Source organism: Penicillium atrosanguineum (assembly GCF_028827265.1).
Source record: "Penicillium atrosanguineum strain IBT 20685 chromosome Unknown utg000003l_segment0_segment0, whole genome shotgun sequence".
NCBI lineage: Eukaryota > Fungi > Ascomycota > Eurotiomycetes > Eurotiales > Aspergillaceae > Penicillium > Penicillium atrosanguineum.
This window is the reverse complement of record NW_026623135.1, coordinates 4065423-4089310: the sequence shown is the minus strand read 5'-3', so window position 1 is coordinate 4089310 and position 23888 is coordinate 4065423. Positions and strand designations below refer to the sequence as shown.

Sequence of the window (23888 nt, the reverse complement as noted above, 5' to 3'; positions counted from 1 at the left end):
ACAAGTGGTTTGGGAAGCATCATTGCATGGAAACGAGCGTAGGAGAATCTATGTGGAATTTATCTAGAGTTAGAGTAGCCGGTAGATGCCATAGCCAGAATTGCAACGAGAGGCGAGCCAATACGTGCTGCTAAACAGGCGTGAAGTTGTCGACGCATATGGAACGTGCCTATCGCCTGGAAAGCTAGCGAGAATTTCCAAGTAGGTCGAGGCTCTATGAGAACCTTGAAGTCTACGAAGTAAGCCGCAATTGAACAAAATTGAAAACCCGGTGTTATTTGAGCAGATTTTCCTGGCCTATGCTAGGGATATTTTTCCAGCCGTGAAGTACAGCGCCAGTAAAAAACATAGGATATGCTAATCCCCTCCAGCAACCGGCACCGGGAAAACCGGTCCTGTTCCACCCACATGAGCGGTCACGTTCTCCAACCGCTCATGCCAACAACCAAATCCTCCCAATACCCAGTCCACCTAGAAGAAATCCATGAAAACAAGTCGTGAGATGAATAAGAGACATGAGTTCCACGGACCACCACCGTTTTTTTGTAAATTCCTTTCGCCCGCAATAATGAGAGAAAGAGAATTTAACGGTAGGACTTCTGGTAACGGGAGCGGGCACCGCGACCACCGAACTTCTTGGGCTCCGCGCGGCGGTTGTCGGCAACGAGCAGGGTGCGGTCGTACTGGACAAGAGCCTGCTTGAGCTGGTTCTTGGAGTGCTCATCAACGTACTTCTGGTAGTAGGCGACAATGGACTTGGCGATGGCCTGACGGATGGCGTAGACCTGGGAGGTGTGACCACCACCGGTGACACGGACACGGATGTCGACACCGGCGAACTTGTCAACGCCGACGATCAGGAGGGGCTCGTAGACCTGGCGAAATTCATGTCAGAAAAAAGCGATTCGAAACTTGATGCCGCTGCCTATTTCCTTGAAAGGTTCCTCCTCTTGCAAATCGATTTCCATCGATTCCATTGGCAGATCTGTGTGGGCGGATGCGAATGTGCGTACCTTGAAGCGGAGGATCTCGGGCTGGACCAGGGAGAGGGGCTGGCCGTTAACCTTGACGAGGCCCTTGCCTTGCTGTAAAATCGAAAAAGTCTCAGCATGCTGTTCATCCAGCTGTTGTGTGTTCCATGCGCCGTATGTGTCTTCAACATTCGCCCTTCCGAAAAACCCGAACCATCGAATTCCTCTCTAAATCCCTTCCATGCGCAGCAAATTCCTCTCGAGTTTTCTTTCCAGGCGTATCCGACACAATGGGCGTAGGGAATGGGGAGAAGATTCCGTCTTCATACCTTGCAGTGGGCGACAGCGGTGGCTATTGAAGATCATCAGTAACGAAATTCTCACGAGTCGCTCAAGGCTCGGGGGAGGACGCAAACTCACCCGTCTTCTTCTTGCCGAAGCATTGCACACTCGGGACGGAAGCCATGGTGAATAGATGGCCCTTGTCGGTGTCGATAGGGAGGGAGTGTGTTGTCGTGGGAGATGGAAAAGAGTCGACCGCGAATTCCCACACTGCAGCGATTCGCCTGAATTGCCCTTTGGTGCGGGTTTCGCTTAGGGCACACTAGTCTTAATGGGGTTAGTCTACAGCCTGGCTTAGGGCTCGGTCACATGATATGTCTCTAGTCACGTGCGCGGACAACATCGGAGTCTGGAGGCGCAAAGTTCGGGGTTGCGCTGTGAGATCCGCGTGCTTGCTCTGCTCTCCGTCCCTCCTTTCATCATATCCAGACAACATGTCGCAGACCGTTGGCAAGGTAAACATTGCCACCAGGTGCTATTTGATAGCACCCAACCCCCCAATTGCGTGGAGCTGTGCCTAACAAGTGTTGATAGACCCGTCTTGCGTACTCCCGGGCATGGCACTATGTTGATGCCGGTTCAGACCCGCGTTCGCTCGGCCGTCTGGCCTCCGGTATTGCCCTCGTCCTGATGGGCAAGCACAAGCCTATCTACGACCCCTCAACAGACTGCGGTGACTACGTTGTCGTCGCCGGTTGCCACGATCTCCGAACGACCGGCAAGAAGCGTTTCCAGAAGAAGTACTACCACCACAACACACGGCCCGGTAGCTTGAAGAGCATGACAATGGATCAAATGTTTGAAAAATGGGGTGGTGGTGAAGTTTTGCGACGCGCCGTGAAGGGCATGCTGCCCAAGAACCGTCTCCAGGATCCCCGGTTGGCACGACTGAAGAGTAAGTTTTGCCAAGATCATGCTGTACAATCAATTCCCTAGGGAATTTTTAGCTCGCAGCACTTAAGTTTCCGGATAATAGACTAACGATGCATATAGCTTTCGAGGGTCTCGCCCATCCTTACAAGGAGAACATCGTCAAATTCGGCAACGAATCCGTCCTAGGCAACACTAAAGTGCGGGAAGCTTTTGAGGAGGCCAAGACGGAAGCCACCGAAACTAAGGCATCGGCATAAACCCCTTCTTTTCTTTTTCGCATTGTTTTTAACCCCTTGGGGTCTGTGTAATCTAGTCTGCGTTTATGATCCAAAACCGCAAGCGCATGGGTGTGGAGTCCAAATTTTTCTGGGAAATGTACCATTCTGATTCTCTTTGCCGTTTGACTACTTTGGATCTACTCTATCATTTAGGTAGGGTGGTTTTGATCTCCCCTTGGCATGTACTATATAGCAGTCCGAATGGAAATACAAAAGAGAAAATTGAGTGCCAATTTCATAATCAATTGATTGGGGCGTCATGACCGTGGTATATAATGACAGAGATTTATGTACAGGAAGAGTATGCTAAGAAGTATAGAGCGCGTTGCTGACGTTGGCACGTTTACAACTTGGCCTTCTGGTTGCGGGCAACGGTGCACTTGATGAGACCGTTGGGGCCGGACTGGGGGGCGTAAACCTCGGCGTCCTTGCCAGTGTTCTTGGTGCCCTTGTGCCAGCTGAGGTCTACGAGATAGTTAGTACAACGTCTTTTGATCTTGCTTTTGGGAAAGAGTGAAAACATACCGATCTCGAAATAGTGGATGTTGGGCAGGGCGTAGGAGACAGTGTCGAGATCCGGCACAGCAGCGAGGATCAGCTCGCTCATCTTGTACATAGTGGCCTGGACACTGGCGCTGTTATCCTCGGCGAAGGTCTTGAGGGTGGTGTTGCGGGCATTCTCCCAGGCGGGGTTGAACTTGTTGGCGTTGGCCTTGACCTCAGACAGACCGCTGAAGCGGCGCCACTGCCAGCTGGCATCAACACTGGTGCTCAGAATACGGTCCCAGGTCTCCTTGAGAGTGGTGAACTCGTCGCGGAGGAAGCTGTGGAACTGGGAGCCGGTGCTCTTGAGGACAGTCAGGCCGTTGATGGAGGAGTTGATATCGATACCCTTGCCCTCGACAACATCAACCTGGACATTGCGAGTCTCGCCACCCTCCTTAACGAAGGAGTGGGGGTGAGGCTTGCCGTCAATGTCCATGCGCACCCAGCGGTGGGTGATGATGTTAACGTGAGCGGCGTGGATGTGGCTGTACTTCTCGATGAAGTGATTTCCGAGAATGGAGCCGAACAGCTCGGGGGGAGTAACGGGCTGCTGCTTGGCAGTGATGTAGATGGTGTTCTTGATCGAGTCGGTGGCCACGACGACGCTGTTGTCGGCCTTGGTGTAGCTGTTTGCCGTGGTTAGCCGGTGACGCTGATAAGGAATGCGAATGTGAATGCGCGCCAACTTACGAGGTCTCAATATCGCCCTCCAGCAGAACGCAGACGGTCATCTCGACCACGGTCTGCTCACCGGTCTTCTCATCGCGGTGAACCTTGTACACGCGGACATTGTCCTTGCCGTAGCGGGCAGCGGCGAGAGAGTTCATGATGACGGTTAGAGGATAGGAAGTTTATGGATAAACGGCGAGGGTCTGAAATCTGAGATTGAAGCTGTAGAGTGCTAGAGAGGAGAATAGAGGACAGGACCAGTATTTATTGGAATAAAGGGCAAAAAATGGGCTAATGCGGCCAACAAGAAGGCATCGGGCACCTCCGATGGCCGCGGCCGCCCACTATCTTATCGCCCTGCAAACAGCCCAAACTTCCCCAGATTGTGGCTTTTGTCCTCCCTTCGTGGCTCAATCGTATGAGGGTGCTGCATGTCAGATGCTCCTTACCTGGTCTAGTCGCCTTTGGCATTTTCCGAGAGGCCTTTGTTCCGATTACCCGCCAGGTGAGGTTGTTGTGGTGGAGCAGCTTGACTTTCCAGGTCCGAAATCCGAAAATCCGGATTCCGAATCCACTCTCGTCCGCCATTCAGGGACCTTCTGTTTCGCGTCTCTGGCTCCACTCTCGGCGACCTCCACTACACTCACTGCGGAGAGATGCGCTCACGAATAGACGTAAGATCCTCGGGATTTGAGCTCGGGATCCTACATGCGTGGAGAATAAGGTATGAGGCTGTAACCTCAAATCCAGGAGTCATTGGTGATGTCCTTCAATCACGGATTGGGGATGCGCTATCGATAAAATGTCATTTGTATTGTCATTTATACGACACCTAGTCTGATTGGGACTCAACTAATCTAGACACAGCAGTTCACGCACAAGAATTCTCAAAAGCATTTCATTATACTCAGATCCATCGAGCTATGTGCAAACCATTAATCCCGAGATTCTTCGCTGATCCCATCACTGCTCAATTCCAGCTATTATCTTTGAAAGTACCTCTACGACATGATACTTGAAGAAGATGCATACAGCATCCTGTCACGGTATATGCAAGCCCAGTATCAAACATTTAATCCCCCTCTCCAAGCAAGTACCATAATAAGCCCGATTTACCTCGCCAACGTCCATCCGGCGTCCAGACTCTGCCCGAAATGGCATGCTTTGAATATGAGCGGGCGTAGAAGATCTGCAAAATAAGAGTGGAGAATCGTGGCTCACCCACAAAGCAAAAGAGACATCGAGGAGCTTTCATGCAGTTCTTCACGACGAGCAAAATGGGCCTAGGCATCACAACGACTGGCGCAGGCAACCGGAGCACTGGTCAGCAGTCAGACTTCCGGGAACGACTGATCAAAGAGTACAACGCTAAGCATCCTACGGAGGAATTTCTTTGGTGCCCTGTTCTTCAAAGTTGGCTTCACAGACGTTCAGTCGTTGCCGCACACTTGTTCGCCTATAAGCATGGGCAGAGTGTTGTGGATGCTATCTTTGGCGAGGCAAAGGAACCCGAGCTCTTTTCACCCTTCAACAGCATACTCGTATCACCATTCATTGAAGTATTCCTAGATTCTGGGCAGCTGGTCATCGTGCCAGATCTGCCAGACCGGCTGACGTTCTCAACGTTAGTCGCATGGTTAACCGGTGACGTCCGCAACTTGACCTCGTGGACAGCCCAAAGAACGACCCCGAGCGAAACAATTCTCAAGTCACTGCGCACGACTCCCATTGTCGGGGTACACAAGGCAGAGTGTCGTCGCAAGGGCGACGGATACCCATCCATGCAAGAGGTCATGCACACAGAAAAAATCGAGAATCGGTATAGATGATATTGCACATGAACCCAAATTCTTTTCCTTTTGTTTCTGCGTACGAGCTCACGGGCTCGCGGTGATAGATCCGAGCGAATCCGGCACCTGGTCTCGTTCGCAGTTCTCAAATCGGATTCCAGGATCGAAGTATGTACCCGGTGCATCTGATCAGTGGCGTTGTATCTGCAACGTCAATTGATCGGAGGTTATGTTGTAGAGGTCATGACGAGGTGCAGGGTGTGGGACGTAGAGGACAAAGTCGGTGTAGGGGGAGGCTCTTGTACGAGGGTATCAAACTTGGGATGTTGACCGATCGTTGCTGTTTTTCGCCTCCATATTTGGCCTGAGGTCTAGTATTTAGTCTTGGGTTGGCGCACGCTTCTTCTCATTTCGAGAAACTAGTTTGCAGTCATGAGGGCACTTCTGACGTCCAAGGCGATTTTGCATAATCGGCAGCCTCCATGGGGATTGAAGTTGCGATCGTCGACGGCCTTTATTGTTGCAACGGTTTGGATGTCTACTTTCACGGTATGTACAAGCCATATCCGGAGTATCTCAGGCTAAATGAAGGAAACAAGGATTTCCTCCTCTACGCAATGGTAAGTCAAGACACTATACCCGAGAATAAGAGTATAATATTGAGTAGATCGTTCCTGTTATGCCCACGGCACTTATGACCCGGGCCGATGTCGAGTACGATGATCGTAGGTTTCAATTCCAGGCCTGTCAATCGCAGATTTATAGGTTTCTCAGGAGAATACTGGGTCAGCGTCCTCCTCATGTGCGAAGCCGGCACGGCCCTTATATTCTGTCCGATCTTCGGATACCTCGTCGACCGAGCCCGCACCCGCCAGCTCCCCTTCTTCGGTGCACTCATCCTGCTAGCCGGATGCATGGTGATCCTACACATATCTCATTCATTAGAATTATTCGTCATAGGTCGACTGTTCCAGGGCTGTGCAGGTGCGCTAATGGTGGTGGCTTCCTTTGCGCTGCTCAACGACTCCGTGCCACAGGAGCGTCTCGGGCAGAGTATCGGATATCTAGGTTCCGCTATTGCTTCTGGTTTTCTGCTTGGGCCGTTTATGGGTGGTATTGTGTATCATACTGGTGGCTACGATGCTGTCTTCTATGTTGCGTATTCCATCATTGCGATTGATATGGGGATGCGTGTGGCTATGGTTGAAAAGCAAGTTGCCGAGAGGTGGGATCGCAATTCTAGTGGCGAGTCCAATGAGCAAAATACACGAGCTGAGTCGTCAACAGTGTGTAAGGTTCAGGATCAGGCTGCCCCCAGAACGAAACGCTTTGTTATGTTCCAAATCCTTAGACAGAGGCGGGTGTTGATCTCTTCGTGGGCTCTTCTGGTGCAGGGGATATTCTTGTCCGCATTTGATGCGGTATGTTGCAGCGAGCCGAGTCTTCAACGATCGCAAGACTAAACTGGAATTAGACACTATCCATCTTTGTTGAGTCACGATACGGCTGGTCAGCACTCGGGATGGGACTCATCTTCCTTCCGATGGCAATTCCAGCCTTTTTTGAACCATTATTCGGTGCGTGGCAGGGTCCTCTCGGACCATGTGCTCAGCTGATGCTTCACAGGCTTTATCACGGACCGATTTGGAGCCCGCTTGATGGCCTTTAGCTGTTTCCTCCTTCTCTGTCCGGTAATTATTTGCCTCCGATTCGCGGAGACCGACTCCACACCACACATAGCCTTGCTGATTACCCTTCTCTTCGTGATTGGGATATTCATCCACGCATGTGCACCTGCCATGTATGTGGAGACACAGTTAGCCCTGACGGCGATGGAGTCCGCGGAACCCGGGCTACTGGGGTCCAAGGGAGCGGTGGCGCAGGGGTTCGGGCTTCAAAGCATGTGTCAGTTTGCGGGAGTCTTCTTCGGTCCACTCGGCGGCGGGTTTGTGGAGTACCGCTTTGGGTGGGGCGTCATGTCGGCGGTCTTAGGTGCGTTGGCTGCATTGACGGCGATGCCGATGCTGTGGTTGGGCGAGAGGCATGGAGATGCCGATGAGGAGAGACAGCCGTTGTTTAGCTGCTGATCATGTCCACCAGGGCCTGCAAGCTATCACCCGGATTAGTGCAGTCGTTAGCAATGTCTAGTGGCAGCCTAATCGGGCAATCCAGTTGAGTTCCGGGTCGATCGCGTAGACTATCCCAATCGGGTGCTCATTCTACAACGTCACGACAAGACTGGACTTTAAATAGCCCCTCGTATTGCACGATGCTCTCTGTGTCCAGTCTTAACAGTCTTCGATGTCGAGTATCTCTCGCTCTTTGGTGCGACAAGCCGCTAGTCTACAGAGTAAAAGCAGTCAGGTCCGTAGACTGCAAGACCCTTCCAGTCCCACCCACCTTACTGACATCGAGTAAAGAGCGCCTTGAATTTCTCAATCTGCTCCTCCCAATCTACCCTTCACCAGAGAACTCTCCACTCGCATACAACCCGTCACCTCATCAAACCCTCCTTCACGATGCCTCCCACCAACAACCTCTGGCACCTCCAACAACGAGGCCAACCAATCCACACCTCCTCAGACCAATCCAAATACATCGCGCCAGCCGAAACAACCCCCCATAAAGCCACAATCCTCGGCTTCCCCTCCCGCTGCTCGACCTTCCCATCACTCTACACGCGCACCTGCAACGAGATAATCGATCTAGCAGCCACAATCGCGCACTTCGAGCCCGTGCGCCTCCATGTACGCCCCGAAGACCAAGCCCACGCTCAATCCCTCCTGGAAAAACGCATGGCCAGCGCCCCGGCGTCCGAAAAAGCCCGCATCTCTCTAATCCCAGTCGCAACAAACCACGTCTGGGTCCGTGACACAGGCCCCGTCTACGTCCGCGGCGCGGAAGACAACAAGAGATACGCGATTGACTTCCGGTTCTGCGAATGGGGGAATAAAATCGACGAGCTCCTTTACAATAGTAGTGCGGACAAAGCCGCAGCGTTGGAGATCGAGGCTGAGACGGAAGATTGGCCTATTCTAGAAGAACGTGCTAGAAAAGAGAACACGGAGTTTGCAAGTCGGGTTCTGGAGATTGAAAATGCCTCGAATCCCGAGGATCCCGTTACGCGGATTCAGTCGAAGGTGAGGCTTGAGGGTGGTGGGATTGAGATGGACGGGGAGGGGACTTTCATGGCTGCGGAAAGCAGTGTGCTTGTTTCGTCGCGAAATGAGGGTCTTTCTCGCGAGGAGATTGAGGATGAGCTGAGGAGACTTCTTGGGGTGAAGAAGTTTATTTGGATTCCTGGTCGTGAGGGACTGGATATTACGGATTGTCATATCGATGCGGAGGCGCGGTTCGTTCGGCCTGGTGTTGTTGTTGTCTGCAAGCCTCATCCGTCATGCGAGCAGGTCTACTGGGACATTTACAACGAGGCCCGGGCGGTTCTGGATAATGCAACGGATGCGCAGAACCGCAAGCTCGAAGTTCACGATATCGAGGAGCCGGACCCTGCACTGGTGAAGGGTGATGTTCCTGGTGAGGAAAATGCACCTGCGGCGTCATACGTGAACTTCTACTTTGTGAATGGTGGCTTGGTGATTCCTTCATTTGGAGATCCAGAGCCGGATCGCAAGGCTTTTGAACTTTTGCAGAAGCTTGTTCCTGAGCGTGAGATTCGCCAGGTGGCTGTTAATGCGCTGCCCAGAACTGGGGGCGTGTTGCACTGTACCACGCAGCAGGTGCTGTAAAACGGGGCTTCCTTAGGGCTAGGATGGCATTTTCGTGTCTAACAGAACAGGGTTTTGGGTGCTGTGCTTCTGTTCTCTTATCATGTACTTTACGAATTCTATGCAGATCATGAGGCTTTCCTTTCCGTCTCGGAGCATTCAGTACAATCTACCTTCTGGTCCCCACTTTCTCGCTACAGTATTCAATAGCATCGGAGGTCTTTTAGACATTGGATACCCTCACCACTCTCAAGGCAGGTAGATATGGGATCTCTATCAAGTCAGATGATACTCAGTATAGGTACTCTTCCCATCTTTAAGAGACCAAGCTATTCCAACGTACCAAAGGTACGAGCCTAGCTCTCCTCCGTTGTGAAGACGCTTTTCTAAATACGCCGATCTCGTATTTATCTGATCTGTGGGGCCGATCCTCTGATTGATTATGCATTACTCTACGGAAAGGGAACCGAGGCTGACGTATGTCGAGTTTCGAGGTCTAGAATTATCGTCTTAAAAAGACCAGACGTGTTTCTCCCCTTCAGTCCTTTTCCTTCGACTATCTCCGGATCCTCTATCAGCCTACGAAAGCTAAAAGTCAAACTCTCTCAATGGAGGGAGCTATCAAATTCTCAACAAGAATATACATCCATGTCAAGCAGAGCAGAGATCAAGTCTTCAATACACCTCTCCCAAGTACACCATCCAAAGAAGAACGGAAAAGAAAGGGAAAGGACTGGATGAAAAAAAAAACCCATGTAGACAAAGCTGTAAATGTATGTCTTTTTCTTTTCACCTCATCTCGAGGAATCCTGAAGCAAAAACACCTACTCCCAATGCCGAAGATGAACCCCCAAAAGCGAAAGCCAGAACCAAAGCAGCCATAAAAGTCGTAAGCAGGAACGTGCCTAACACAATCCATCCTGAGCCTCGGACAAGTCCTAGAGACTCAACTGATCAATACTCCCAACCCGTCCACTACCACCGAGTCTCCCACCCCCCTTCGTCACCATACCCAGCCGGTAGAATCTCTCTTCTCCGGCCGGCGTCCGGCCACCGATATACCACTTCTCCGGGCCTAGAGCATCACGGAATCCGCCCGAGCCAGATGACGAGTCACTTCCGCGGCGTTGGCGGTCCGGGCCTCGAATCGGGATAGGAGTTGAAGAGGACGGGGTAGGTGGTGGGGATGCGGCGATGGGTGATTCGGAGTGGTAGTGGTGAGAGTGGTGTGTTGAAGTTGAAGAGGTGTGGTTGTGCTGGGGAGCATGTGGGGTCTGGGCGGATGTTGATGCTGATGTATGATGGGACTGGGAGGGTGTGGAGCCGGCGGCCTTGGAGGCGATAGCGCGGGCGGATTGGGAGATTTGGGCGGAGGATAGAGAGGCTGTTCCAGTTGATGAGGAGGATGCTTTGTAGGCTGACTGGGCGCGGAAGGCGGCCAGGAAGTTGGCTAGGAAGGGCCGGTTGGTAGACATGTCGGTGAGGCTCATGTGGTGGCTGTGGATGGTTGTGGGTGATGTCTGGTTGTGATTGTAGTCGGGGTTATGGTTATGGATGCGAGGCTGGAGCGTGGAGAGGGGGATCGGCGGGGGCGCTAAGTAGAAGTCATATCCAAAGTAATCGAAAAAGCGGAGCCGACGTGAACGGCGGGGGAAAGAGAGAAGAGAGATCCCGACTTCAACCTTGGTTGCCCGTGAGGGTCCAATCAGATGCGGGGGATTAGGGACATGACGTCGGAAAGGAAGATTCCGGTTTCGAGGTCGGGAACATCTCGGGTTCTTTTGCCCGCGGAAATACATATCCTCGACGCTATAGAAGACATCAGGCCACTCATTTATAAATCAATCGGTTATAGGCCGTTTCGGCCTTTGGAGTCTGGAGTCTGATGTGTGTCCTCGACGGTAGGGATTCGGTTCTTGCGGTAGCGGATAATCTACTCTATAAGTGACTGGCGGTTATACTGTAAGCTAGGGGAGAACGGTTAAGACTAGTGATAGCGCTAGAGCCTCCGTGTCATAGAAGTAGGGTATCACTCAATATCGTCAAATGTAAAATAAGCTAGTACCCGGGTTATATAGAGGACCTGAGGAGTCTGGGAGACTTACGTATAATATCTGTTATAATAGGACAAACACCGTTGCCAGGCGTATCAATAGTAATAGCCGGAGCTTCTCCAGGGACTTTGATGGTGATAAGTATCACTGCTTAGAATGGGACGAAGTAAAGAGTGAGTAGGCGAACTTACAAACTTACACAAGGGTGAGTCGCAAAGTGGTCATCCGTAACTCATCCGTAACCCCAAGGACGAAGTCATGACTTCCTGAACGGTGACCGAAGACGTCCGATGAACATGATACGCATGGGAGCATTCAAATGTTGATCTGCGTCGCTTGGAGTTGAGCCACATCCCGACATACGACATTGACTTAATACTTTCAACTACATATGAATGTAGTTCAAGGAAAAGAGGATAAAGATAACGGGTCTATTTCTAATGCTTTTCAAGTAGAACTGAAGCCCTGAGGTTGACAAGAATAACACAACACCCTAAATCACACCACAAGCCCGAAGCGCACATATGTCCGTGCCGTGCCGACTGTACTTACAGGAACGAGGCCATGCAGATGCACCGGGGAAAAAAACAAAGAGCCACAAAGAAAACCGGTAATTCGACAGTAGCCTTCCCGCAAAGCTTTTCTCTTTCTGTTGTCGAGTTCGCAAAACACATGCCCATGTCTATAGTGTGGACGCCGAACGAAACCACCCATTCTGCCCACTTCATCAAACAGATAAATGAAAACAATGAAGAAAAAAAAAAAAAACAGATGTAAATCATACTCGCGATTCAACGGCCGTTATCGATAAACCTGTGCCGAGGGAGAAAAAAATGCGATTCCCACACCGGATGGGAAAATGGAAGCAGACGGAGGAATAAGGAGAATATAAAGCCATCAAGGATGCGCAATACAAGAATTGGAATCAGGTCGGTGTACAGACGCAGGAAAGCCGAACAGCACCGCTGCAGGCATAGAGAAATCAGATGACAGAGACCGAGACGATTTTGATCGACACCACATTCGAACTTTTGAAAAGAATCAAGACTGGGTATGCGTCGCTCTTACCGTCGCGGACACACCGTCGTGAAAACTGCATCAGTTTTGTCTTCACCGGGGCTCAGAACGAGTTTTTCATTTCTTCCTGGTCATGCGTGGTGATCCGAACGAGCCGTTTACTGTCTCGCGGGCTGGACGGTTCCTGTAATGAATTAGCAATGAATCTCGAGATAGTCATTCCGAATCGTGGTTGACTTACCATCACCGCTCATAGTAGAAGCAAGGTAAAGACCGTTCATACCGTTCTCGTGGCCGCCCGCGGTCGTAGCAGGGTAGAACTTGCGGTCGGCATCGACGGGGGCATGGATGGACTCCTGGCCAGCGGCCATGGAATGAGGGAAAACGGGATTCATGTAGCCATCGGAGGCACCGTGCTGAAACATCGAAGTCCAGTCAACACCGGGCTGATTGGAATGGGGACCGGGCATGACCGGGTGTTTAGGATCAATGAGGGGCTTTACCTGTTCAAGAGGACGATCAACACTCAGTTGCTGCGCATGGGCGTCGGCACCATGGTGCATGAGGTACGGATTCTGCTTGGGCGCCATCCACGAGGCTCGCGACGCGTGTCCGTTGAATTCGTCACCCGGACGGTTCATGCCGTTGACGGACTGCATCGTGAACCCGAGAGGCTGCTGCTGCTCCGCGTAGCCGGGACGGCCATGGGCCATCCCGTTGCCATTCACGGCCCCATCGCCGAATTGCGCACCCATCACACCGTTGGAAGCCTGGGCAGGAACGGGATTACTGACTTCATCAATAGGCTTAGCGGGGTTGGCCGCTGCAGCAGCCGCAGCCGCCTGTTGAGAGCGCTTCAGATGGGCCTGAGGGTGCGACAAGTGGGTCGCGCCCGTGGGGTTACCCCGGCGGATTGAGCACTTCTGGAAGTGGCGCTTCAAGATATCACTGCGGGAGAAGGTATCCTTGCAGAGAACACACATATAGGGGCGGTCGCCGGTGTCTAGAGATTCCATCGACGCGTCATTAGCATGTTTCTCACTTTCCCAATCGAATTGGAAGGGTTCACTCACGTCGCAGAAGATGACGCTTCAGGTGCTTTGCGTGGAGATAGGTTTTGTTGCAGTGCGGGCAGGGGAATTTGCCATCGGCATCCTTGGCGGGAATGGTGGTACTCTTCGCAGTGCCATTGACCCCGTTGGTAACCGGAGTCGCGCGGCCCGGAACGCTCGGCAGGATGCCACGACGGCCCTGAGAGCCCACGACCTGTGTGCGTGGCGGTTCCTTAGCACCGTAGGGAGAGCCGTTGGCGCCGTTCACATCAGGGCCCATACCCCAGGACTTGCCATCGGAATAGCTGAAAGCACCGGAGGGGAGGCCGTTGAAATCACGGCGGTCACGCGGGGGAGCGGGAGCGATAGGCTGGGGGTAGCTTTGCGCGCTCGACGCGGGGAGGCAACCCGCTCGGGGGCGGGGGTAAGACTGGTGAGTCTGGGGGGAATGGTTAGGATGCGACATGTATGACGGTTGCTGACCGCCGACAGTCGTGTGCGGCATAATAGGAGCCGACGAGCCTCCGTACACGTCGTGTGTCGAGGTCGGGTAGCGACCCAAGTCCGGCCGGTAAGGCTGGCTCATGTAGGGATGCGGCGCGGGCGACTGAGTGTGATGAGGCTGGAGGGGAGGCAGCGTGTGCGGCTGCGACACCGGGTACTGAGGCTGCATCGAGTACTGAGGCATCGGCATACTCGAGATGGGGGTCGAGCCTTGGGGCATGCTGGTGGACGGAGGTCGCGAAGGGTGCGATCGGGGATCCATCACGGGAGGGAGAAGATTGACGAGCTTGGGTGGTGAGAAAGTGGTGTTTGTGTGGGTGTGTGTGATCACGAAGCAATCATCGAACGCGTCTCTCAAATCCTTCACTCGGGAGATTTTTCTTTGGCGAACCTCGACAAGGACTCCTTGTTTGAGATTTTCGGGAAATGGCTCAAGGTCTCGGGGAGGAGCAATTGAAGATCTAAGACTCCACTCGAACAATGTCAGAAAGAAAGAAGCAGATGAAGAAGAAATCCCCACGGCGTCACCCACCAAGAAAAGTCGTGTGGGTTGTGTTTTATCCGCACGTTGTCAGCGTCGATGGGTTCTTGTATCCACCAGGTGGAAGTGGGTCTCGCAGCACAACACTAGTTCAAGATCTCGCGCGTCTCTTTCAACTTTCGAGAATTCGATTTGAAATCGAATGGAGAAAGATCAAGGATGAAAGATGAAAGAATGGAAAAGCGAGGATGTGAAAAACTCTGGAAATGGCCTTCGGTCGCAGAACGGGGAGAGGATGAGGAAATGGGGGAAAATTGGGGGGCGGCCAATTCAGATAAAAAAAAAAAAAAAAAAAAAAGAAGAGAAAAATTAAGAAGGGAAAAAGAGAAAAGGAAAAAAAGAAAATTCACGGCGTGACGGAAGACCGGGACAGCGAAACAGACGATCGTTTCTCGGGGGGGCAAGAGGCGAGGGCAAAAATGGGCGAAAATGAGCAGAAAAGGGAAGAAAAAGAGTATTAGGCGAGTAAAATTACCACCCAAAAACAGGGACCAAACGGACGGGCGTAATTCAATTTCCAAAGTTACGAGCAGTTTGGGTGAACCAAAAGTGGCCTCGGGTGATGACGATATGCGCGGCCGTCTTCCGAGCCCGGAGGAATGGCCGCGAACGTAGTCTTTTATTACTCATTTGGGGTATTTCTCTTACTATAATTGAATCGTAATGGTCATTGCTCTGTTCGTCGGGTTCTAGAGACATATCTCTAGGTAGAATAGAGATATTGGATATAGGATATAGATCTCTGTGGATGCCATGGAGCCTTCCCCAGAAAATACCCAGGTGGATGAGTGTCCACCGTCCAGGGATGCGTTCAGATCCATCTTACTCCGTAGCCCTTACCCCGATTACGGCGCTGCATTCGGACCGTGACTCAATCGTTGCTGTTCATTTGGCCAGAAAACTTCGACCCGGTTTATGCTTTATACTTTCGCGCAGTTGTGCCTTTGATGGGCTCCGCAGTGGCTTGAGCCCCGCAGGTAAACAGATCATAGTGCAGCTGCACCTACTCCAAGGCATGGACAGAGCTATCTATCGCCCTAGGTATAAGAGCTCCGAGAACCAGGCCTCGAACCGGCGAACGGACACTGATCTCCAAGTACAGCACGTCATCTTCGAGGCGTAGCTTCAGCGCGGACCTCGACCGCATCGTGCATAGCCTTTCCCCCTCAGCATGCATGCAACGGCACAAATTCAGCATGCAGGATTGGAGGGGAGAGCAGTCCTATCGATCGCACTCTACTGCAACCCTGGCGCTCTCACGGAGGACGGGTTAACGGCCATGCATTGTTGCGCTACATAGTTTAGTGGATGCGCCGTAGCCGCCTTCACCCATTTCCGTTCTTCGCACGCCGTACGCCGTCCTCCGTCCTCTCCGTACCCGACACTACTCCGACCGTACCCTAAATCCCCTAGACTCCCCCGAACTTTCCTAGGAGGGGCAATTTAGGTGTCCGCAATAGACGGCGTGCAGACTACTACTGCAACCGGCTGAGCCTAAACTGGGCTCTGCCCACTCGTTCTCCCTGGACCGCGCATCGAACCACCTTGGGTCGGGCTTCCATTGGATATGGTGGCTACTTCCGGGGCCTCTGGTTGGTGCCGGGCAAAAATACCCCGAATCTCGACTCGCCTTACTAAGGTTTCAGTGTGCGGGATTCCGAATCCCAGGGGGGGGAATTTGAAGGATGTCTCAGGCTGACTTCCAAGAGGATTTAAATTAAATACTTCCCTGGGTACTGCACAAGGGGGTTTGTTGTCCAGGCCGTAGATCTCCCAGTTCCTGGAAATGTACCTGAAAGATGCGAACAAGTAACCCTGGCCCCTCCGTCTCCACCGTAGAAATTCGCAAGAGCTTCTCCCGCTTCGATTGTGGACCTGAAAGGCTTGGACCAGGGTTCTGCAGAAATCAGCGATCGGGGGGCCTTCCCCTCCCCTCCCCTCGTGACTTCACAGACTTTTATCCGGGCTGAAACTATCTGATCCTTGGCGGGGGGGTTTAGTGAATTCTATGGTCAACACTACGACGTAACAGGCAGGTTGATGGGCAAATTAGGCTCGACTGGGTGTACTCGCTTGACCTTCTAATTTCATCGCGGTATGTGACGGGCGGCTTCCGTCCGGTACGGGAGGAAGGGCCAAAATATTTCACACACACTGTGTGGCTTGATCTACTGCACGCGGCGTGTTGAATCTGGCAGGTCGTTTAGTCGGAAGAACAATTAGGTAGAGCTCGGCATCGGAATAGATCCACAGGGGTCCCGAGACGGTTCGGTCCACGAGGAGCGACTGAAAGTGGCTGATCCCACAAAATACGGTGAGGCTGTTCCGTCGCCCCTTGTCCGTAGTCTATTTGACTGAGATCCAGTCCACAGCGATCGGCAGCGATGGATATTTCCTGCGTATGGAAGCTTGGTCCCCGGCAACCGCCAATCCCCATATGCCGTCCAACCCCGCCAGTAGGGCCGGCGGACTATGCATAGTCTGACATTGTTGTAGGTTATTGCGAAATAACGCCATGCCGTCAAGATCTGTAGATCGTCTGCTCGTCTCACCCGCCTCCTTTCCAGCCTCCAGCCACCCCTACGTAACATTTTGACATGTAACCACGTAACCATGCGACTCGGCCGAACAGATCAGACAATCCGAGGAGCCTGGAAGACAAACAAGACAACGGCGGTGACTGAAGACTCGAAGATTAATAACAAAATGTTGAAACTGTGGTAAACATTGGAAACACAAATAAAATAAAAATTACAGGTACAGGTACAGGTACACATCCGACGGGCCAACCTGCCCAACGTGGCCCACCACATCCGACACCACGAACCGGCATAGTCCGGAAAAGACAAAAAGACCAGAAAGCCAAGTCCGGATCGCCGAGTTTCAGCGTCCCACCAATCACGGCTCCCCAACGCTCCCAGCGAACGAGAGAATCGCGCGCGCCACCCACCTCATAGGTACAGAAGGCGTGGCTAGCCACCCCGAGGTGATTTTCGGATGCGAACCGACTAAGTGTAAAATGGAAATGGTAAGGAAAGGAAAAAAATCAACCCGGGACCTGACACAGTGGGGATCTCTCTTGTACACCGCGTATGTCCGTCTACAACCTACCCAACTAGGCTATTTCGTGAAATACTTCGCACTATAAGATATTAGATATTCATCAGCCCTCCGCGGAAATATCATCACCGTCCCGTGGACCTGGGATTGTCTGCACTGGGAAAGTCATTACCCCCCTTGGCTCGGCCGCGTAATTGGCGTTCGCACCCCGATGGGAATAGTCGAAAATCAAAAAATCAAAAAATCAAAAAAAAGAGAGTAATATTATTAAATGATACCTGACTAAGATACTCGATCCTGCGAGAGTAAATTTCACCGTAATTTTTGCTATTAATATTTCCCGGGTTCGACATCTCCATGTGATTGCTCGTACCAAAGGATGCAGCCGCCGACCGCGGAACGCCGGTTGCAGTTGAGTAATACCCTTTAAGCGAACATGGAATGCAGGCCCTGGCCATCATGGCTGCCTGAAAGGTGCATGCAGACCACGGATGGCTGGGTCAGTAGTCCTTGAATAGGTGAGCAGGGGCGAGACATTTTCCTTGTTCAGTCTTGGACAACCTGCCATCTTTTCGTGAATTTGAGACTGAGAGAGTCGTGTGGCGGAAAGGCAAATTTGGAGTCGTTTGGAATACACCACAATTATTACGGCCATACCGCACTTTCCCGTACACACCGTTTTCTCTCCATGATTTAATGAATTAATGGTTTGATGTTTCAATTTTTATTCCCATCCGGGCGTATGGCTCGTAGAAAGATCCAGGAACGGCTCAATTTCAAGCCTAGGAATCCAGTGCATCCTCGGCAGAACCGCCCAGTCGTAGCCCCTGACAGGGTGTCGATCGCGCGAGCCGTCTCGGAGCGCGTATCGGGCAGGAAATAGGCATCCTAGTTACATGAGGACAGAGTAGCAATTTCTCAATTTCTAGCCTTTGACCTTTCGCTGAGAATTGAGTACCCCAAAGCCGAACCCGAGAAACGATGTGTACTTTGAATTTCACTCTCTGGTGGAGCCCCATCTCGTGTCGCGGTGCGAGTGTCAGGGGTGTGAATGGGGTGGGTGGATTGCCCCTCCATTTGGAGTCAGATTAAGCATATCTGTGTGTCCCATAACTATTTCTCCGTTGCATCCATGTCCGGTGCCCACTGGTGGTGGGGACTTGGTGTGGTGGATCTACAGGATTCGGGGGGATCCCAGCGGCGGAGTGGTACTGGGTACGTTGCGGCGTAGTCTGTCTCAGAGGTTGGTATGCGGCGGTGGGGGTTCCCTTGTACGGATGACACTGGTGATTTTTGTTGGCTCTGCTGGTATCCTAGTCGGTTGGTTGGTCCTGGTTACTCGATGCGCTGAGTCGGAATTGCGAATTTCACGCCGTCGTCGAGGTACCCAATACATAAGCACTGGCGAACAGGGGGGCTGTGATCGACCACGCTTGTTCCCTGCAGTCGGCGGGTTGTAGATGATCTGATTAGAATGTTTTCTTTTTTAGTTATTTACAAATATCTTTCGGTCTTTGAATCTTTTGTTTTCGGGATATCCTAACCAGCTGTATTTCGCTGGGGTGCAAGCTATATATCGTAGCTAGCCCTAGTTACCAATTCAACCAAACCACACCCACCCACTTTCCACCTCGTACAGAAATAGCACAGATACCTTGGTATGTCTTAAAAACAACACTTTGAGGTTTCCAACAACAAATACACATTCCATTCCTTCTCCATTTTACTCCACCTCTCCACATCTCCCCGTGCCGACGGCATAAATGAACTACGATATGCATCCGGGGCCGGTGGAGCCCTGGAGACATGGAGTCCACAGCTCCATCACGGGAACCACACCCACTATAACCCAATTTTGAGGTACGATGGGGCACTGGGTCTGGTTCCAGAATCCATCTTATCAAGTGGTCCATCGATGGAAGATGTCAAGCCGACCGTGCATCGTGGTCAACTCCATGCCGCGGGCCCACGATCGCAATCAAGATGTTGAGCTGGACACGAAAGTGGGAGATAAGATCCATCGCAGGATCAATGGGTTCATACAGAGTGCGGAGTTCACAGATGCTTTTTGTAGTAAGTCCTGGTGATCAAATATAGTGGCATATCCAGCCTCATGTACACGAAATCATTAGAGCTATGGTACACAGTACCCGCAAAGAAGAGAAACCCATAACTCCCCTAATCCAACCTATTGAACTCATGCGGCAGTACAGCCCAAGACTATACATCCGTCGCCTTACTTGAAACAGTCTCCTGCTCCGTATCCCTGTGTTCCTCAGGCTCGATCCCGTCAACAGGAACCGCATGGATGGCATGCATCACATTGACAACCGGACCCGTAAACCACTTCCGAGCATCAACAATCCACCAAATCGTCACAGCAAGCATCGGGCCACCCCAAACAAGACAAGTCCAGTTCATCAGATCCGGGGTCAAATCACCCTTGGTAACACTGGGCAGACACAAGATTGGGACCATGAGAAGAACAAACAAAACGCCGACTCCTCCGATCCAAGGACTGAGCGCACCCAAGTGCCAAGGACCCCGACGGAAGCGGTCTCCGACGAAGAATACACGGATCGCGATGGGGATGGCGAAGGCCACGAATTGAGCGATGGCGCCAATAGAGAACAGAGCGCCGATAGCGGTTGTTCCGGCCAGAATGAGCAGACACATGAAAACACCCAGGACGCCATTCAAGATGACTGCGTTGACAGGGGTGGAGGTAGTCTTATTGACCTTCTTCCAGATTCTCGAGTACGGGAAGCAGTCGTCACGCGCATAAGCGTACGTGACTCGCGACGCAGCAACCATACATCCCTGACCCATGGAAAACCCACAGATAATAGTCAGACCGAGAATGCCCAGCGCGGCTTTTTGAGAAAGGACCTGGAGGAGGTATGAAGCCCAGGGCTGACCGAGGTCGGAGTCAATGACGGCGCTGATATCGGTGACTGTGTATGCGACGACGAGCTGGAGGAACCAGCCCATTACGCCGCCGACGCCGGATGTCATGACGATTGCGCGAGGCGAGGCGACACTTGCGTTGGAGCACTCTTCTGATAGATGGAAGGGGAGTCGTAGCCTGACATTGTCCAGATGACACCGACAAAAGTCATGAGCACGGCGATTCCATTTGGGTAGTCTGTTTGGTTGGTGATTGTGTTCCAGACTTCGTGGGAGGGATTGAATTTGGGTTTGTTGGTTGTTGCAGCTGGGATGACGATGAGGGTTGCGACGAGTGCGATGATGTTGAATGTCGAGCCGTAGGAGTTGAATTGGGCGACGCGCTTGGTCGGAAGACTGCTAATTACCGAGTGTATGATGATGATGAGTGTTGTCAGGAGGAAGATCTGCCAGTTCGTTGGGACGTAGCTTGGGTTGGTGATCGAAACGGCGGCTAGGATCATTGCTGATAGAGCGTAATCCACGGATGGTGCGCCAGTGATTTGTCCAATCCAGTTGGACCAACCTGTCAACCAAGCAGCTAGCGGACCATATCCTGGAGGCGCGAGTACGGCGGCGGCGTAATAGAGACCTCCACTGAAAAGAGATATCGGATTAGCCTCTGTGTTGAAAGATGCTGGCAATGAATTGGTCAGGGCTCGTACCTGGTAGGCATCGCGGAGCACAGCTCAGCCATTGCCATTGCAATACATTGAATGGGAATCATGGCAATAATCCAACCCCAGACCATACCCGCGGTACCAGCATATCCCATTCCTTCCCAGAGTCAGTGCGGTGCATCACAGGATGAATTGGAAGGGCACTCACCATAGTAGAGAGTACTCGCAAAGGACGGCAAAAGACCGAGCACTGCAAAACTGACACAGAAGGTCGTCCACAAGGAGAATTCACGTTTGAATTCCTGTTTATAACCCAGGGCCATAATCACCCGCTCATCGGCATCCATCTCATGATCCGTATATGGCACGTCGCCATCCCGGAGAATGGACGTGACAGGCGCATGGCTGTCACCATAAATATGGCTCTTGGAGCTTTTGGAGGTTCCAGAATCTGTTGTTTTGACTTCCATCCTTATGCTATGACCATTCGAGGGGGGTATGAAGTTGATATAGAAAAAAGCAAGGAGACGGATCTGAAGACAAGGTAGGAAGGGTCAAGGAACAGCTTCCACTCTAGACTTGAGATAGGCTTTAGATTGGTCAAAATAGCGCAAGATCTCACCCAGGGCGAGATGTCTGATTTAAACAAGCCATCGTTTCACAGGGGAAGGGATGAGCGGACCGCTCGAAAAGAGTTATCTACACGGCACCTCATTGAGCCCCCGCAATGACGATAGAACAGTGAGCTTCACCAGTGAACATCTTTAGCTGAACCAAGCAACGACCTATCTGATGTTGGTGGGCCTCCCGAACGGCGCTAGAAAGAAGCCGGGAGGGGGCCTCAGATACCGGGGAGGGGGCTTCCACTTCATCTCCGCATGTACGGACATGATAACGGGCCAAATCACGACAGTCATATTCATGATTTATGAGATAACCTTTATACGACGCTTCGGTTGCGTGGAATCGCCCGTTTGATTCGCGCGTTTTCGATCAGCGCCGCATGACTTCTCCGCACGGAAGGTCCTGTGATTCGTAGAAAGGGTGACTCGGATGCCGTCAAAGATCGAGACGTGGGATCCGTGCTACCCCGGCGAGCTTGGCAAGGGAGCTTCCATACCCATCAGGGAAGTTTCAGGCGTCGAGAGTCTGGGAGGCGAAGGCGTTGGTCTTATCGGTGGTGATGTAGATAGTAGAGATAAGCCCGAGCCTCCGTGCGCGATGATTCCCAGTTCCCAATTACTAGATGAATTCAGGCTTATCGGCATGGGCTGGACCTGCCAGGAAGGGTGAAGCGCGGCCCTGTTTGACGATTTGACCAGCTGCGTGGCGCTCGATACGCCCCTACCCTATCTATAGAGCTCGACCATGTTGCTACCCTAGTCTCTACCGCTACCAGTGGTTCATGCATGAACCATTCACGAAAGAGATCAGCCCAGATGTGGTTGGAAACGGTTGCTTCTATGTGCTATTCAAAACATAAAAGACCTCTATTCTACACTCGGGAACCCCTCATCTCCAATGTCGGGGCGTCCGACATTGCCGTCCAGGTATACACGCTAGGATCATTTAGAAGGGCTGATGTAGTGTTAGCATGGGCTCCCCAACAGGCCATAGGGCTTGACTTACGTTGTCCTCAGGGGCAACGGGGTTGTCGTAGTACGCATCCAGGAAGGGGATCTGGCGGATGACATCGCGGTTGAAACGGGGGATATCGCCGAAGAAGAACACGACAAAGGTACCGGCGGCGACACCGAAGCTACCAGCAATGGTACCACTAGCAGGGAATTTAGTACAAGAGCGCTGGACAAGACCGTGGAGAGGCCCGTGATGCTGTTGGGGGTCGACTTACGCCTTGACAGCGGAAGGGAGAGTGAAGCCTGCGACAGAGCGCTGGAGATGAATCCTGTAGCAAGGCGCACTGGTCAGCTTGACGTTCTAATAACATAGCCCAGTCATGTCAGATTGAAATATCCCGGAAGACTTGATATTTCGCACTCCCCGAGATCCCCGAATTCCACATGCTGAGCTGGGCTCAACCATGTCATAGATAGGACCACAGGGTCGAGCAGCCACATCAAGCCTCCGGATCCGACACAAGAAGGCCCTTCCAGTCGACCGAGGTCTTGTCTCATGGGTCCATCTTGCATATTATGACGGAGTTGAAGGGTCGTGGTCCGGGGAAGGCTCACTTGGGGCCAAAGGCAGAGGGGGCCTGAGCCGCGGCGCGGCGGAGAGTAGGAGTGAAGACCTATCAAGATAAAAGAGACATTGTTAGTTGGTCGTTCATTCATCGTCTTTTGCGTATTCCGCGGTCATCCCATGTGACCTGGTGGCCGGCTATCCGTGACGCGATGGCACAACCGGATACCAAACCACGATGGAGCAGGAGCGACAGTTCTGAAAACAGGGATACGGTCTTGTGAATTGCAATGGCGGTTTATTGAACGTACCATTTTTGTCAGCGAGGGCAGGTCGTGGGACAATTGCTCGAGAGAGGGAGTCGAGCTGTGGCAGCGTGGTCGACGAAAACCGGGTGCGCCCGAACTCACAGCCAATCAGCGACGGCTATGTTTCCCCTCACGTGACACGAAAACCTGGAGCCAATCAGCGAGTGGCAATTACTTCAATTGACAGGCGCATACAGTTGAAGTATAGAATGAGTGCGGTGGGCAATGTACAGAAAGTAATAGGAAATTAAATGTGTCTAAAATGTTGATTCAAACTAGAAATAAAACAAGGAAACAGGAAACGTGGAGGTATGTGCTTCAAAGCTCCAGCTTTCAGAATGCAGAGACCAATGAACCCGTAAAGACAACCTGGGATCAATCAAATACAATCGAATAGGGAAAAATTATAACAACCGTGTAGCCAAACACCTGATCTGTACATGCGTCTCA

At 52.0% G+C, this 23888-nt stretch overlaps 10 protein-coding genes across 10 annotated transcripts; 4 read left to right on the top strand and 6 right to left on the bottom strand.

Moving 5' to 3' along the window:
- Positions 1-415: 415 nt before the first annotated feature.
- On the bottom strand, positions 416-1485 carry N7443_004978 (40S ribosomal protein uS9). Its single transcript, XM_056885034.1, has 4 exons — positions 1392-1485; positions 1301-1323; positions 1014-1085; positions 416-875 (listed from the first exon to the last, which is right to left on the bottom strand). The coding sequence occupies exons 1-4, from the start codon at positions 1435-1437 to the stop codon at positions 585-587; spliced, it is 432 nt and encodes a 143-aa protein (XP_056743312.1). The 5' UTR covers positions 1438-1485; the 3' UTR covers positions 416-584.
- A 262-nt stretch (positions 1486-1747) lies between these two features.
- On the top strand, positions 1748-2443 carry N7443_004977 (mitochondrial 54S ribosomal protein uL13m; the record flags this gene model as incomplete). The annotated part of the gene is made up of 3 exons (XM_056885033.1): positions 1748-1768; positions 1848-2208; positions 2307-2443. The coding sequence occupies 3 exons, from the start codon at positions 1748-1750 to the stop codon at positions 2441-2443; spliced, it is 519 nt and encodes a 172-aa protein (XP_056743311.1).
- A 364-nt stretch (positions 2444-2807) lies between these two features.
- Positions 2808-3837, bottom strand: N7443_004976 (urate oxidase; the record flags this gene model as incomplete). Its single annotated transcript, XM_056885032.1, has 3 exons — positions 2808-2929; positions 2990-3636; positions 3701-3837. 3 exons carry the CDS (start codon positions 3835-3837, stop codon positions 2808-2810), a joined length of 906 nt encoding a protein of 301 aa, XP_056743310.1.
- Positions 3838-4956: 1119 nt separating this feature from the next.
- On the top strand, positions 4957-5508 carry N7443_004975 (uncharacterized protein; the record flags this gene model as incomplete). The annotated part of the gene is made up of 1 exon (XM_056885031.1): positions 4957-5508. The coding sequence occupies one exon, from the start codon at positions 4957-4959 to the stop codon at positions 5506-5508; it is 552 nt and encodes a 183-aa protein (XP_056743309.1).
- Positions 5509-5901: 393 nt separating this feature from the next.
- Positions 5902-7556, top strand: N7443_004974 (MFS transporter; the record flags this gene model as incomplete). Its single annotated transcript, XM_056885030.1, has 6 exons — positions 5902-6018; positions 6069-6089; positions 6137-6194; positions 6244-6890; positions 6944-7046; positions 7096-7556. The coding sequence occupies 6 exons, from the start codon at positions 5902-5904 to the stop codon at positions 7554-7556; spliced, it is 1407 nt and encodes a 468-aa protein (XP_056743308.1).
- A 432-nt stretch (positions 7557-7988) lies between these two features.
- On the top strand, positions 7989-9215 carry N7443_004973 (agmatine deiminase family protein; the record flags this gene model as incomplete). Its single annotated transcript, XM_056885029.1, has 1 exon — positions 7989-9215. One exon carries the CDS (start codon positions 7989-7991, stop codon positions 9213-9215), a length of 1227 nt encoding a protein of 408 aa, XP_056743307.1.
- Positions 9216-10132: 917 nt separating this feature from the next.
- Positions 10133-10669, bottom strand: N7443_004972 (uncharacterized protein; the record flags this gene model as incomplete). Its single annotated transcript, XM_056885028.1, has 1 exon — positions 10133-10669. One exon carries the CDS (start codon positions 10667-10669, stop codon positions 10133-10135), a length of 537 nt encoding a protein of 178 aa, XP_056743306.1.
- Positions 10670-12423: 1754 nt separating this feature from the next.
- N7443_004971 (C2H2-type zinc finger protein) lies at positions 12424-14083 on the bottom strand (the record flags this gene model as incomplete). Its single annotated transcript, XM_056885027.1, has 3 exons — positions 12424-12449; positions 12507-13268; positions 13339-14083. 3 exons carry the CDS (start codon positions 14081-14083, stop codon positions 12424-12426), a joined length of 1533 nt encoding a protein of 510 aa, XP_056743305.1.
- Positions 14084-19642: 5559 nt separating this feature from the next.
- Positions 19643-21458, bottom strand: N7443_004970 (amino acid permease; the record flags this gene model as incomplete). The annotated part of the gene is made up of 4 exons (XM_056885026.1): positions 19643-20481; positions 20529-20965; positions 21034-21145; positions 21197-21458. The coding sequence occupies 4 exons, from the start codon at positions 21456-21458 to the stop codon at positions 19643-19645; spliced, it is 1650 nt and encodes a 549-aa protein (XP_056743304.1).
- A 1099-nt stretch (positions 21459-22557) lies between these two features.
- N7443_004969 (cytochrome b-c1 complex subunit 10) lies at positions 22558-23444 on the bottom strand (the record flags this gene model as incomplete). The annotated part of the gene is made up of 5 exons (XM_056885025.1): positions 22558-22566; positions 22618-22765; positions 22841-22894; positions 23181-23239; positions 23442-23444. The coding sequence occupies 5 exons, from the start codon at positions 23442-23444 to the stop codon at positions 22558-22560; spliced, it is 273 nt and encodes a 90-aa protein (XP_056743303.1).
- Positions 23445-23888: the final 444 nt, after the last annotated feature.